Source organism: Colletotrichum navitas (genome assembly GCF_030913465.1).
Source record: "Colletotrichum navitas strain CBS 125086 chromosome Unknown LY79scaffold_53, whole genome shotgun sequence".
NCBI lineage: Eukaryota > Fungi > Ascomycota > Sordariomycetes > Glomerellales > Glomerellaceae > Colletotrichum > Colletotrichum navitas.
This window is the reverse complement of record NW_026850599.1, coordinates 251,974-264,141: the sequence shown is the minus strand read 5'-3', so window position 1 is coordinate 264,141 and position 12,168 is coordinate 251,974. Positions and strand designations below refer to the sequence as shown.

The 12,168-nt window shown below is 48.5% G+C and overlaps 3 protein-coding genes across 3 annotated transcripts; 1 reads left to right on the top strand and 2 right to left on the bottom strand.

Moving 5' to 3' along the window:
• Nucleotides 1-2,176: 2,176 nt before the first annotated feature.
• On the bottom strand, nt 2,177-4,153 carry LY79DRAFT_671705 (ferric reductase like transmembrane component; the record flags this gene model as incomplete). Its single annotated transcript, XM_060563947.1, has 1 exon — nt 2,177-4,153. One exon carries the CDS (start codon nt 4,151-4,153, stop codon nt 2,177-2,179), a length of 1,977 nt encoding a protein of 658 aa, XP_060411686.1.
• A 1,777-nt stretch (nt 4,154-5,930) lies between these two features.
• Nucleotides 5,931-6,648, top strand: LY79DRAFT_520374 (ctr copper transporter; the record flags this gene model as incomplete). Its single annotated transcript, XM_060555232.1, has 3 exons — nt 5,931-5,978; nt 6,044-6,074; nt 6,173-6,648. 3 exons carry the CDS (start codon nt 5,931-5,933, stop codon nt 6,646-6,648), a joined length of 555 nt encoding a protein of 184 aa, XP_060411685.1.
• A 1,098-nt stretch (nt 6,649-7,746) lies between these two features.
• Nucleotides 7,747-10,870, bottom strand: LY79DRAFT_671703 (fungal-specific transcription factor domain-containing protein; the record flags this gene model as incomplete). Its single annotated transcript, XM_060563946.1, has 2 exons — nt 7,747-10,021; nt 10,641-10,870. The coding sequence occupies 2 exons, from the start codon at nt 10,868-10,870 to the stop codon at nt 7,747-7,749; spliced, it is 2,505 nt and encodes an 834-aa protein (XP_060411684.1).
• Nucleotides 10,871-12,168: the final 1,298 nt, after the last annotated feature.

Here is a 12,168-nt window from a genome sequence, read left to right as displayed (position 1 = left end):
TTTTATTAGAAAGGCTAAAGTAAAAGGCTTTAACCTATTAATAAAAAATTACTTACTACTTAGTAAGATTATATTTAGTAATACACCTATAGTATATATATTACTTTTATTTATTAACCTAAAGCTTACTTTAACTATTTAGTTACTACTTAACACTAATTACCTATAGTAAAAAAAATTAAAGCTTTAAACTACTAAATTAAATAGTAAATTAATAACCTTAACTATAGCCTATAATTCTTACTAATTAACCTTATAACTACTAAGCTTTTTATATTTATTAATAGCTTATTTATAAATAACTATAACTTTACTTTTTAGCTTAGCTTTATTATAGTCTTTACTAATAAATAAATTATTAAGTAACTTACTACTAATAGTAAAAGCTTTAAATTAGCTAGTAATATTATTTACTTTAGCTTAATAAAGTATAAAAAAGTTATATATAGTATACTTACCTTTAAGCTTTATAAGATAATTACTAGTACTAATATTACTTATATAATTAGTACTACTTTTATAATAATTACTAACTACCTTAAGCTACTATAAATATCTATAATACTTTATACTAACTTATACTTACTTTATAAGTACCTTATAAAGCTTAGTACTATAAAAAAAAAGTAACTTATAATAAATATTATAGCCTTTTACTAGTTATATAAATACTATAAGATTTTTAAAATATAATAGATTTATAGTAATAATAACCTAGTAAATAAATTTATAAAGTTATTATTAAATAAAATATTAAAGAAGCTAGTTAGTAATAAGTAGTTAAAGATATAGATAAATAAATAGGTTTCTTATATATAATAGGCTATATAAGTAAAAAGTATTAAATACTTTTTAGCTTCTTGTTTTTATTATATTTTTTAGCTATTTTTTTAGATATAAATAATAAGGGATTTCTAGTACTATAGAAAGTTACTAGTGTTATAATATTAACTATTATAGATAAATATTAGAGTTATTAGGTTAACCTTAATAACTTATTACTAGTTAATTCTTAGATATTTAGCTATAGATTCTCTAAAGATTTATAGGTAATAAGTTAGTTATTTAACTAACTAACTTATAATAATTATCCTTTTTTTCTTTATGTATAATAGAGAACTATAGTTACCTTTATTATTTGTTAATTACTACTAATATATATAGTTAACTATATTAACCTATCCCTTAGTGTTACTAACAGAAATATTATCTTATAAAAAGAGAACTTAGCTTTAATAAGTATATTTTTTACCTAGAGAAAGAATATCTCTTTTTCTAAAATAATATATACTATTTTATATATAATAATATACTTATCTAGAATATAGGAAAAATAACTAAGTAGTTATTAAATTTAGGTATTTCTTTATTAGACTAGCCTCTTTACTTACTTAACCTAAATCTAATTAGCTATATCTAGTAGATAATAAAAGATAACTTAAGAAGACTATACTTAGAAGTATTTAATTTAAGGAGAAATAAATTAGATACTAGAGTATTTAAGGAGTAATTAACTATAGCGTAGGAAGTTATATTACAAGAGAAGATTAAGGCACTTATTAACTTAATACCTTAGCGCTTAAGAGTTATAATCTAAGCATATATATAGTATATATAGTACTTATAAGTAAACTTAAGGCGTTAATTTACCTATAGTCTTGCTATATTAAATTAAAATTTAATAGTTTTCTAGTTAGATAAAGTAGGCTTGTAAAATGCTGGTGGTTAGCGTAAGTGGGTGCGGTCGGGTACTTTACTTTTGGGACCCCACTGTAGTAGCTGTTGCTAGGTGCTAGGCTGCCTAGGGCCTTTAGGGTTTATATAACCTTATGCTCTAGCGCACAGGCTCCTTAGGACGTGTTATATTAGAAGGGGGGCAATTGTAAGCATATTGCTAACATATTGCTAATAGGTTAGCAATAGGGCGCCTTATAAGGTCATGTGTAATGCAGCTCTAGCATATAGTGCTAGAACTGGCAGATCTTTTGACAGTTGCCACTTGCTAGAAGGTCTATTATTAGGCGCTGTCACATCACCTAATTTTTATTACACTTTGCCTACGCTTAAACAGCGCCAACTTTAGAGAGTTGCTGTTAGGCGCGGCACTAATTAACTTATAAAATAAAACATTATTTATATATACTTAAATACCTAGAGATTAAACGTCCTTTTATTATTATCGCTCCATCCGCTCGTCGTGGATAAGAGATATATTATAGCGATCCTCTCCTCGCCACACTTTGCTTACTGAGTTGCACTGCGCCACAGCTACGCGGATGTCGGAAATCAAACCTCCAGGCCCGCTAGCGAAAACTGCTGTTCGTCCAGAGACGGTCGCATCCACAAACTGCCGCACAATGGCTGTCATATCAGGGTGCCGAGGGGCATCGCTAGAGGTGATATCGCCCCTCGGTGTTGCTATCATCTGGACTTGCTTTTCTCCCGAATGCTCAACAGCATCTGATGTCGATCCTGACTCGGACAGGTTATCAGATTGTCGAGCTGAGGAAACAGGGCTGCTGGCATCGCGTGTTGCAAAAATCCGGACAACAACCTTAGGTCCGTCTTCTGCTTCCAAAAGATCTAGTTCAGGCCTGACCCATTCGACATCCTTCGTGTGACGAACGACCCAGACGAGTTCGAGCTTCCGGGAAGCTCCTGAGTGCTTCTTCAAGCTTAACAAGGCGGGAAGAACATATGTGACGCCAGTTCCGCCTGCAACACATAGAATGTTGACATCTGAAGTGACATTGCGGAGAATTGGGTCGCCGTAAGGTCCCGTCAAGATGACCGAGGTTGTGGGCGCTGCCTCGCTTTTGTCTCCCGACACTGTGGCCAACTTCCGCTTTACGATCTCGGCAACCTTCTTGGTCTCGCCACCTTTAGCGCGGAAGATGTAGGAGTGCTTCGTTCTGCCGTTCACCGTTATGGGTGCGTTCAGTGGAGTAAAAGGGTGCGACTGCCAGATGCTGCTCTCAGTGAAGCACAAGTAGAAGTGATGGCCGATGCTCCACGCATCGTGGGGGTGAGAGAAATCAAGACGGATGACATCGCCATTTTCAGAGTCTGGGAAGATGGCCATGCCAGCCTGAGCGGCGGAGAAACCCATACCCTTACCCTCGATGAAGTTGTGATGTACCAAGGCGGTCCTGATAGCGCGAGCGGCACGATCCAAGAACCAGATGATCAGAGCAGGGATCATGAAACACTCCAGGTAATTCCAATGGCCAATGCAGGCGCCAACATACAGCATGGCTAATACGTAATGGGACTTGCGGAAGAATTCGTAGCCGGTCAGACGAATGATGGGGGGTAGACTGAGAACGTAGAGCGCCATGAGGAAGAACAGGGCGATAAAGCCCCAGATGATGTAGAGTTGGGAAATCCATTCCACAGCAACTTTTGGTTGAGGCTGATACAAGCGAACTTCGATGACCAGCCAGCCAATGGTATGCAGAACAGACTGGATGACAATTATATATCCAAGCCAACGGTGGAGGAAATTGAAGTTCTGATAAGGGACGCCAGTGAGAAGAGACAGGATAGACTCCCGACTGGCGAGCAGAACGCTCAAGGGCGTAAGTGCGTAGGCGAGAATTCCGACACGATCAGCCCAAGGGCCAAGACTGACTCTGGTGTTATAAACACCGGGCAAGTTCTTGACTGGGGTGATCCAAGTGTTATATACGATGCCGACGAACGAGAAGATGAGGAGGTATCCCGACAAGACGGCCAGGATCAAGACCTGGAGGCGAGTGGTCCTACCGAAGATGGGACGGATGAAGTCAGGGAGCAGGTATCGGTTCATGCCGGACGAGATTGCTTGGCGCAGGCGGTTGAGGAAGCTCTTGCTCTGACGAGAATCCTCGAGAAGAGCAGCGCGGAGCACATCTTCTTCCGATAGCGATGGCAGTGCCCGTCGACCAACGGCCCACACCAGCAAAATGCCTCCGATAATAACCCATAGGATGCCAGAGTACAACATGCCGAGATCATGGGAGCCGTATACGACGTCGAGATAGGCACAAGATCCCGCATCGTTTGTGCAGGGAACCACCCGGTCCGAGTAGCCCCAATGAGGTTCTAATGAGGCGGCATTGGTGAAGTCCTGGATATGGCGAGCCGCCAGCTGGCTCTTGAGATTGAAGTCCATGTGGCCAGATGACGAGCGTCAGGAGGGGAACGATAACAGATAGACGGCTAGGAGGTCGTATAAGTCGGCGCCCGTGGCCGAAGCGCCGTCCAAGTTTACTGTGTTTCACCCAGTCAAGGTAGAAAAGTAGGATGGCGTTGACACGAAGCGGGTGAACAACCTGGGAAAATGGGTGGCCGCGCAGTACAGATGGAAGGGCATCCAACAGGATGGGATGGAGAAGGTCGAGGAGAAGAGGCGGCGGCCGGCGACGCGGAGACTCTTTAAGGCCAAACGGACGGTGTGGCACCGGTGATGTGGTACCGTCGCATCCTCTATGTTAGTTAAATGGGACAAGGTTAGTCTTGAGAAGGTTTCGGGACGCAATGCCAGCCGTGTTTGTGGTTAGGAGGTTCCGGTGGGTAGCTAGTCTGATGTAGGGGCCTTAGTTTGTTTCCGGGTTGGGGGGCGGCTCCGCGATGTTTGGACCCGTACGGGTGACCGGGAGGGAACACTGGGCAGGTTGAAGAGGATTCATTGGTAGATTGGCATCCTGTCCTTGTTGGCCACCCACCTACCGCGTTTTTGTTTGAGCAAGTTTTTGTGTCGTGAGGCATTGCCAAGGCTTAACAAGCCGGACCGATGCCAGCCCCCCGACGGATATGCCCATGTGGATGGAGTGGATATGGAATTGGAATTGGGGAGAAAAAGGTCTTGAGACCGGGTCCGCAAGTCGAGAGCATATAAAAAAGAGACGGGCCAAGGCGAGCGAATACTACAGTAGACAACGGGCCAAGTATTAGTGAGTGAGCAACATGGGTGAGTTGAGCATCTTTGAGCAAGTTTCTGCTGGAAAGCGGGCCCGACTGGTGGGTATCCCACATGGGGTACGGGCCTGGGGTGGGACGTGCGTTGAGGCTCTTGGAGGGGGGGGAAGGGCCCTTCCATCTTCTTATCCGCATGCTGACTGACATAAGCGTCCGTTTTCCTTAGCGAAAAGTAGCACACGTGGGGTGGCGGCGGCTCGACTCGATTCGGCACCTTCAATCCATGTTTGTCCAACTCGATCTTGAAACCTGGTTTAGCGTGAGCAAGATAAAGGATCCTCTTGCGCAGTCTGGTGCTGGGCAGCGCCGTCGTCTAACCCACTACCCAATCATTCAGTGTTGATCAATGCCACCAGCATTTGTTGGTCGCCCCCTCTCTTTTGATTTGAAGCTTCACCCGATTTGCTGACCCTTGTCCATGCTCCGGCCCTCCTCCATCTTGCCTCTCTTGAAACTCGCGCAGCACTCACCCAACTGACCAGGATCTCCATCTCTTCCTCCCTTTGTTTGCCCCCTGTCGTTGCTAGGTAGATCACTGCGACTGTTGCCGATGTTGTCCGTGCTGATGTTGCGGGGCTCCCGATTCCCTCTCCTCTCCTAACCATACATACGCTTGCTGCCCCAGGCCAGGGAGCCTGGCTAGTATTCTCTTATAGATATCAAGCAAACCAGGCCCGGCGACCCTTACGCCGCACTTCAATTATCTTTGCACACAACCACTTTGGCCTCGGAACTTACGCGATTCTCTTCGATTCTGTGTAGCCACTCTGCTGCGGCGCTCCAAGACACACAGTGCCTTTTGCGACATCTCTCGTACGTACCTACTTCGACACTTCCTCTCGGATTGTTGCGTCCTGGCCGTAGTATCCGCCCCGTCCAACAGCTTCGTTCGACCCCGTCCTCTATTTCCAGCCCACCGGCATAATACTCCCCCACGCTCCCAACTATCATCAGTTCCAAATCCGCCGATCATGGACCACGGCTCCATGGGCAGTTCCACGGCCGACTGCAAGATGTCGGTAGGTCAATCTCTCTATCCGCACCCCGGAGCGCATACTGTAACCATCTACTTACACACGATTAGATGTTGTGGAACTGGTATACTATTGATGCTTGTGCGTACGCCGAAATGACCCTGTCGCCGATAGTTGTAAAACCTCGGGGTAGATTTATCGACCCTAACTGCGCCTATGCTAACTGGGGTCGATTTCAGGTTTCCTCTCCAATTCATGGCAGATCAAGAACGCTGGCATGTTCGCCGCCAGCTGCATCGGCGTCAGCCTGCTTACCGTCCTCCTCGAGGTCTCCCGCCGCCTAGGCAAGGAATACGACTCTCTGATCCAGCGTCAGTTCCAAGCTCGCGCCGCCGAACTCCAGGCTCGCATACCAAAGGAAACCAACTGCTGCGAACCCGCCGCCGTCGTGGCGCCGCAAACTCTCGTATTCCGTGCGTCGCCTTTGCAACAGCTCATCCGATCCTTGCTCCACGCCGCCACTTTTGGCCTCGCCTACATTGTCATGCTGCTGGCCATGTACTACAATGGATACCTCATCATCTCCATCATCATCGGTGCTGGCCTTGGCAAGTTCTTATGCGACTGGCTCGTGGTCCGTGTTGTCTTGGAAGCTGCGACGCCATCAAGCTCCAATGCTGCCGGCATTGAGGAACCGAGTGTTTGCTGCGGCTGAGTGTCTGTTATTGCTGAGTGGAAGCGCATGGAATGTTATTTGTCACTTGGACGGGCAACGGGTTGATTTGCATCATGACTAGGCGTTGGCGCTTTGGGACAGTCTTTGCCATTGTATGCCGGGACCCTCTCCGTTCCGATGGAATGGAAAGCAAACATGGGGGCCGCCAATCACAGGCAGCTTGGCGGCGCTCTATATAATGATTATATACCCTTTATCTTGTGCACGTAAACGTTTCAGGCCGCGGTGCTGAGGGGCAAGTGTTCAGCATTGGGACGGGCTCCACCCGCCGGATTTCTTTCTTTACGCCCAACTGGCATGGTATAAGACGTGGTGGACGTGCATCTTGTCATCGCTGCTGTTCGTCATAGACCTCGCCCAGCTCGCTAAATATTGATGCAACAAGCAGTTGGACCACGCAGAGTTCATCGGCGAGTCCGGTTTTCCACCTGTATTCTCATATGCCTAGACAGTCCAATCTACACCAAACGGACTCAATGATGTCTGATATGTATCATATCACGTTGCCTACACCGTATACGGCATGACATTATTCGTGTGGTTCGGTCTCTGGAAGGAACAAAAGGGCGGAGTGCTGAAGGCCAGTCCTAGGAAGTCGCCCCGCCATACACACCTAGCGGAGCTAACTAGCAATAGATGACGACGCATATCTGAATCCAACAAAACGCTACACAGCTGGCTCCGGACACTCCTCGCTTTGCATGGGCTTTTCTTGGCATTACTTCGACGCGTCCTATCTCCTTTTGGGTTCGTTTGACGGAGCATATGAAGCAGAAATGAAAGCCCTATATTGCTATCCCTGCTTGCCTCACCAGGGCTCTCCCGTTCATATCTGCGCGTTGCGAATCCGTCGCGAGTCCGTCATCATTATGCAATGGAACCGCTACAAGAGTGGCCTAGCGACCTAGGTAGCCGCCCCCAAGAGGGCGTCGAGCCGAACAGGGAAGATATCGAAACATTACTCGGCTCGTGCACCATTACTTTGCCAAGAACAATCTTATGAAGCAGCACGCCTGGTATCACCATTCGTCGCTGCCGCTGGAAAAACAAGCAAACGTTCCCGCCATCAACCGCGGTTTAAGAAAGAAATTTAGCACCATCCTGCTTAAACAACCAGTCGCTAGTAGCATCGACCGTGAAGTTTGTGATGTTGAACTCATTGCCTTGCTGAGCTGGCGCGTGAGAACTGCCGCTTCCACTGCTGCCCTCTATGCCAGACGAAGCTCCGTTTTGCCCGTTGACGTTATTCATGGCGGGCCGACTGCCGGCAATATTCTCATTGCCTACCGGCAACCGCGGTACGTTGAAGAAATCAAATACGTCCAAATATTCAAACTCATTTGGTGCCGGCGTCCTCGCCGGCGTAACGCTTGGTAGACGACTATAGCTGGGCACACCGTTCGCACGTGGCTGGCGAGAAATCAGAAAATCGAGGTCAAAAGCTGTGCGCCGCATGTCAGCCAGTATCTTGACCGAACTGGGCGTGAAACCGTCGCCTTGCCGCTCACTATCCCGGTGCTCGTCGAGGACGCGTTGCAGAAGAATGCAGTAGCGGGCTGCCACCGGCCAGTAATGCCCCATCTCTCGCAACGTCTCCACGAAGAACTGGATCTGTGGAGACAGCTTGTGCTCTACGGTGGAGCCGTGGACGAGCAGCAAACGCGAGGCCACCCAGAGGGTGAAGGCAAAGGGGGGGCCCAACTTCGCCAAGAGCCCATTGTTGACGACGAACTCGCCCAGCGCTGCAATGTTCTCGACTGCGCCATGACAACGCTGCGAAGCGCTATATGAAGGCGTAAAGATTGGTGATCGAGTGGTGGGATACGCGGCCGAGGAGTGCAGCCGTATAACGGCTGTGTGATAGGTGGCGTGCAGCATCACCCATCCACAGTTGAGCATCTTGTTTCCGGGCTGGAACAGCTTGGCCATGTTGCCGTATTCGCCGGGGAGACCGAACTTCCATGAAGTAAGCATGTTGTCAAGCTCCTTGTACCGCATCTGCCACTGCTCCACGTCGCTCAGAGCGCTGATGTCAACAGGCTGCTTCAAGAACTTGTGGATCTTGGACAATATCGCCAGGATCTCTATATAGTAGGAGAATGCTCCTAGGTTCTCTGGCTTGTTAATATCGTACTCTGGATTCATGTCCTCCTGGTTATCATGAGTTCGGAACCACCGTGTCTCGACCTTTTGGTTTTTGACCCATATGTCATCTCGACACGGTAGTGTTCTGTCGATTTCCTTATCGTCTAATGCAAATTCGAACGCAGTGGCCAGTGTGGCGTACCGATCCAGGAGATAAATCATCCAGAAAAGCCGCCGTCTTGACTCCTCCTCAATGAAGTCCTTAGGCTCTGGCAGAATCATGGCCCGGAGGGTATAGATGGAGGTGAAGCTGGGCGAGACCGAGAAGGACGTGCTCTCCACAGCCAACCCGAGTTGCACAACAGACCTCGTAATCAAGGCCATGATGTTCCACCCGGGAGGGCCGTTACTATCTCCAACCAAATCCAGGGCGAGAATCACCAGGGCTTGCAGGGCTTTGACTGAAGAGTTTTCCATGCCGTAGAGCAGGACTCTTTGCTTGGAGATGGAGTGATAGTGTTGCCTGCTCTCGTCGGTCAGTCTCGAATCGGTCGAATACCGCAGCGTCGTCGCCACGATGGCATGGAGTAGGATGCGATCGCTCTCTTCCAGGGTTGAAGGCCCGAACAAAGAGTCCAGTGTTGTCTTCCTGTGAAGGATAGGACACCACGTGTTGATATGCTTGAAGTAAAGGTCGACCAGGGCGTAGAGCAGGTCGTAAGGTGGTAGCTCCTGGTCGGATGTTGTTGAAGCCTGGCTCTGCGCCATGGCAACATCCGGGGAGTGAAGCTGAGTTTGGTTCGTCCCATAGTATTCCTGAGCTGCGCTGCTAGGGTGCGCTATAGCAGAGATATGGCTAGTAGGCGCGGGCATGCTGGTCATGGGCATCTGCCCTTGAAACTCATGCATGGATGGGGTTGGGGGCGGCATTCCAAACTCCATAGACTGGGTGTTGGACGGATAGGAGGACGGCTTTTGAAGAAACAGAGCTGTCTCTGCTTGGGGGGTCCGAATCGACTCAGACGGCCGAAACAAGGCATTGGTTTCCCGCGGGGTGCCTTGGTCGCTAGGCAGACTTGGATTGCTATTCCGTATGCTTGCTGCCGTGCCGTGGTGCTGGCCAGAGGCCAAGGCGGCCTGGAGAATCTCGGCATGGGACCTGAGGATCTCCTCAAGCTTGTCCAAACGTTGCTCCAGCTCGCGTCCGTAGCCGGCGCGAAGGCCGGGCTTTTTACGTTCCTTGTACTCGCACAGTGCACCATTGCGACTACACCAACCGCACGAGGGCTGACCGCGGTCGCATTTCACCTGAGATTTGCATCGGACCGGTCAGTTCTTGCATATATATATGATGAAGCTGGGCGCGCTTTGAGTGCCAGGCTAGTCGTTGAGAGAAGGCCGGAAGCTTGATGACGACAACAAAGACAATGACGAGTAACAGGCGATTAAGACCGGAAAGGCAGAGAAGGATATATATAAAAGATCATTTTGGGGGGGGAGGGCAGGCCCCCCAAAAAGAGAGAAAGAGAACGGGGGGGCATTTAGAAGGAAATAAGCAGCGAACGAAAATGAACAAGAAAGAGCCAAAGTACCTTTCTCTGCTTGCACAACTCGCATCTTGGGACAGGATTGTTAGCATCGGGATTCTGCTCGGGATTCTGCTCGGGGGCCACAGGCTCAGGAGATGCTGACATGGGGAAAAAAGCAGGAAGCATCAGGGCACGTATCAGGAACAAGAGGGCAGATAGATAAGAGGCAACGAGGGACGGGGAGGGGTGGTAGATGCTAAAGTTCGGGGTTGAGTCGAGCGACATGCGAAGGGATTGTAGGGTCGAACGAGGTGGACTAGACAACATTGTACAGTGCTAGAGAACCGAATAACGTACGAAACAGATATGGGTCTCTTGCGCTTCCCAAGACGGGTAGCATCCTGATCGTCCTGCTCGAGGTCGTTCTCGTCGGCGCTCTGCAGCTGGTTACCGTCGTCGGAGTCCTGGTCGTCCTGACTGTAAGTCTGGCTCTGGTCATGATCCTGGGGTTGAATCCGGTGCTGGATAGACTTTGTATTAGGTGCAGGCGGTGACCGACTGCTGATGGAGTGGCCGTTGTGCTGCATCCTCGGCGGGCAGCACCCAGAAGATAGCGAGCACTCGGTGACTCGGCCCGAGAAGAGTGACACCGGGAGCGAGGGCTAGGAGAGCGAGCGAGTGCGCTGGAGTCGCTGGCGTTTGTGAGAGATGCCAACGCGCGGATTCGGGAGAAGATTGGGAACCTCGGGGTAATGTTGAGCAGAGGGGGGAAAGGTCTGGGTGCAAGTGGGAAAGGGCTCGGGGTATTCTTGTTTTTCTGTCCCACACGTGCCGCGAACGGGGACCAGACAGGGGTGCTAAAGAGCGGGGGAAAGGGGAAAAAGAGGAGGAAGCGGAGGCGGGGAGAGAACAAGCCAGCCTAGGATTGGACGAGACGATGAGATGGGAGACAGGCTAAATCGAGTTTGAGCATCGAGCCGAGCTGCCAGTGAGTGTGGGATGGCTGTCTCTCCAAAGAGTGACTGGCTGCGGTGGACTCTAATCAAGTGCGGATTCATACCTACCTAGGTAAACTATGAATTAGATACCTTAGGTAGGCAGGCAGGTGAGGATGTAGGACGGACGGTGGTCAGGCAGAAGGGGCCGCACTGACTGCTGTGCTTTCTTCTCGTTGCTGGACCCGCGTCCACTTTGTGTACCTATGAATCGAGCGTTGTCCAAGTTTGAGATGAAGACGCTGCAAGAGGAATTGACAATAGGTACTGTGTTATGCCTACCTACCCACCTAGGTAGGTAGTCTAGGTAGTAGAAGAAGCAACTGTAAACGGGGGCGGCAGGATGAAAATGGATAGTGTGGGGAAGAAGGCAAGAATGGAAGGTAACGAGACTGTCTTGGCCGCTGCCCGCACAAGGAGGGGGGGTTGTGGAGAATAGAGAATGCGGAGAAGCGAGGGAGAGGACCATCCGAGGTAAGGCAGGTGCGGCGCCCCGCGCAGCACACTACAGTACACTCACTGCTTGGCCCGATTCCAGGTACATGCATACGATTCTGCATCTTTCCAAATTACGCACGCAGTAAAGAGCTGGTTTTGTTTTTTGAAATCAATATTTTCACTTCTTCTATTGGAACGAGAGGAGTTTATGAACGAAACATGTCCCTTCACCCGTATCGATATTTGAAGGGGTAAAACCACCATGTATAGCTAGATAGGTAATCCGACAGCGCGCCATGTTCACCACGCCCATGTTCTTCGTCGTGACATGATATCTTTCGCGGCGACTGCAAACTAGTTTCAAGCCCACAACCAGAAAAGGAGATAGATAGAGAAAAGGAAGAAAAAATGAAGGGAAAGAAAACAAAATAAAACAAAACAACCCCCCCCCC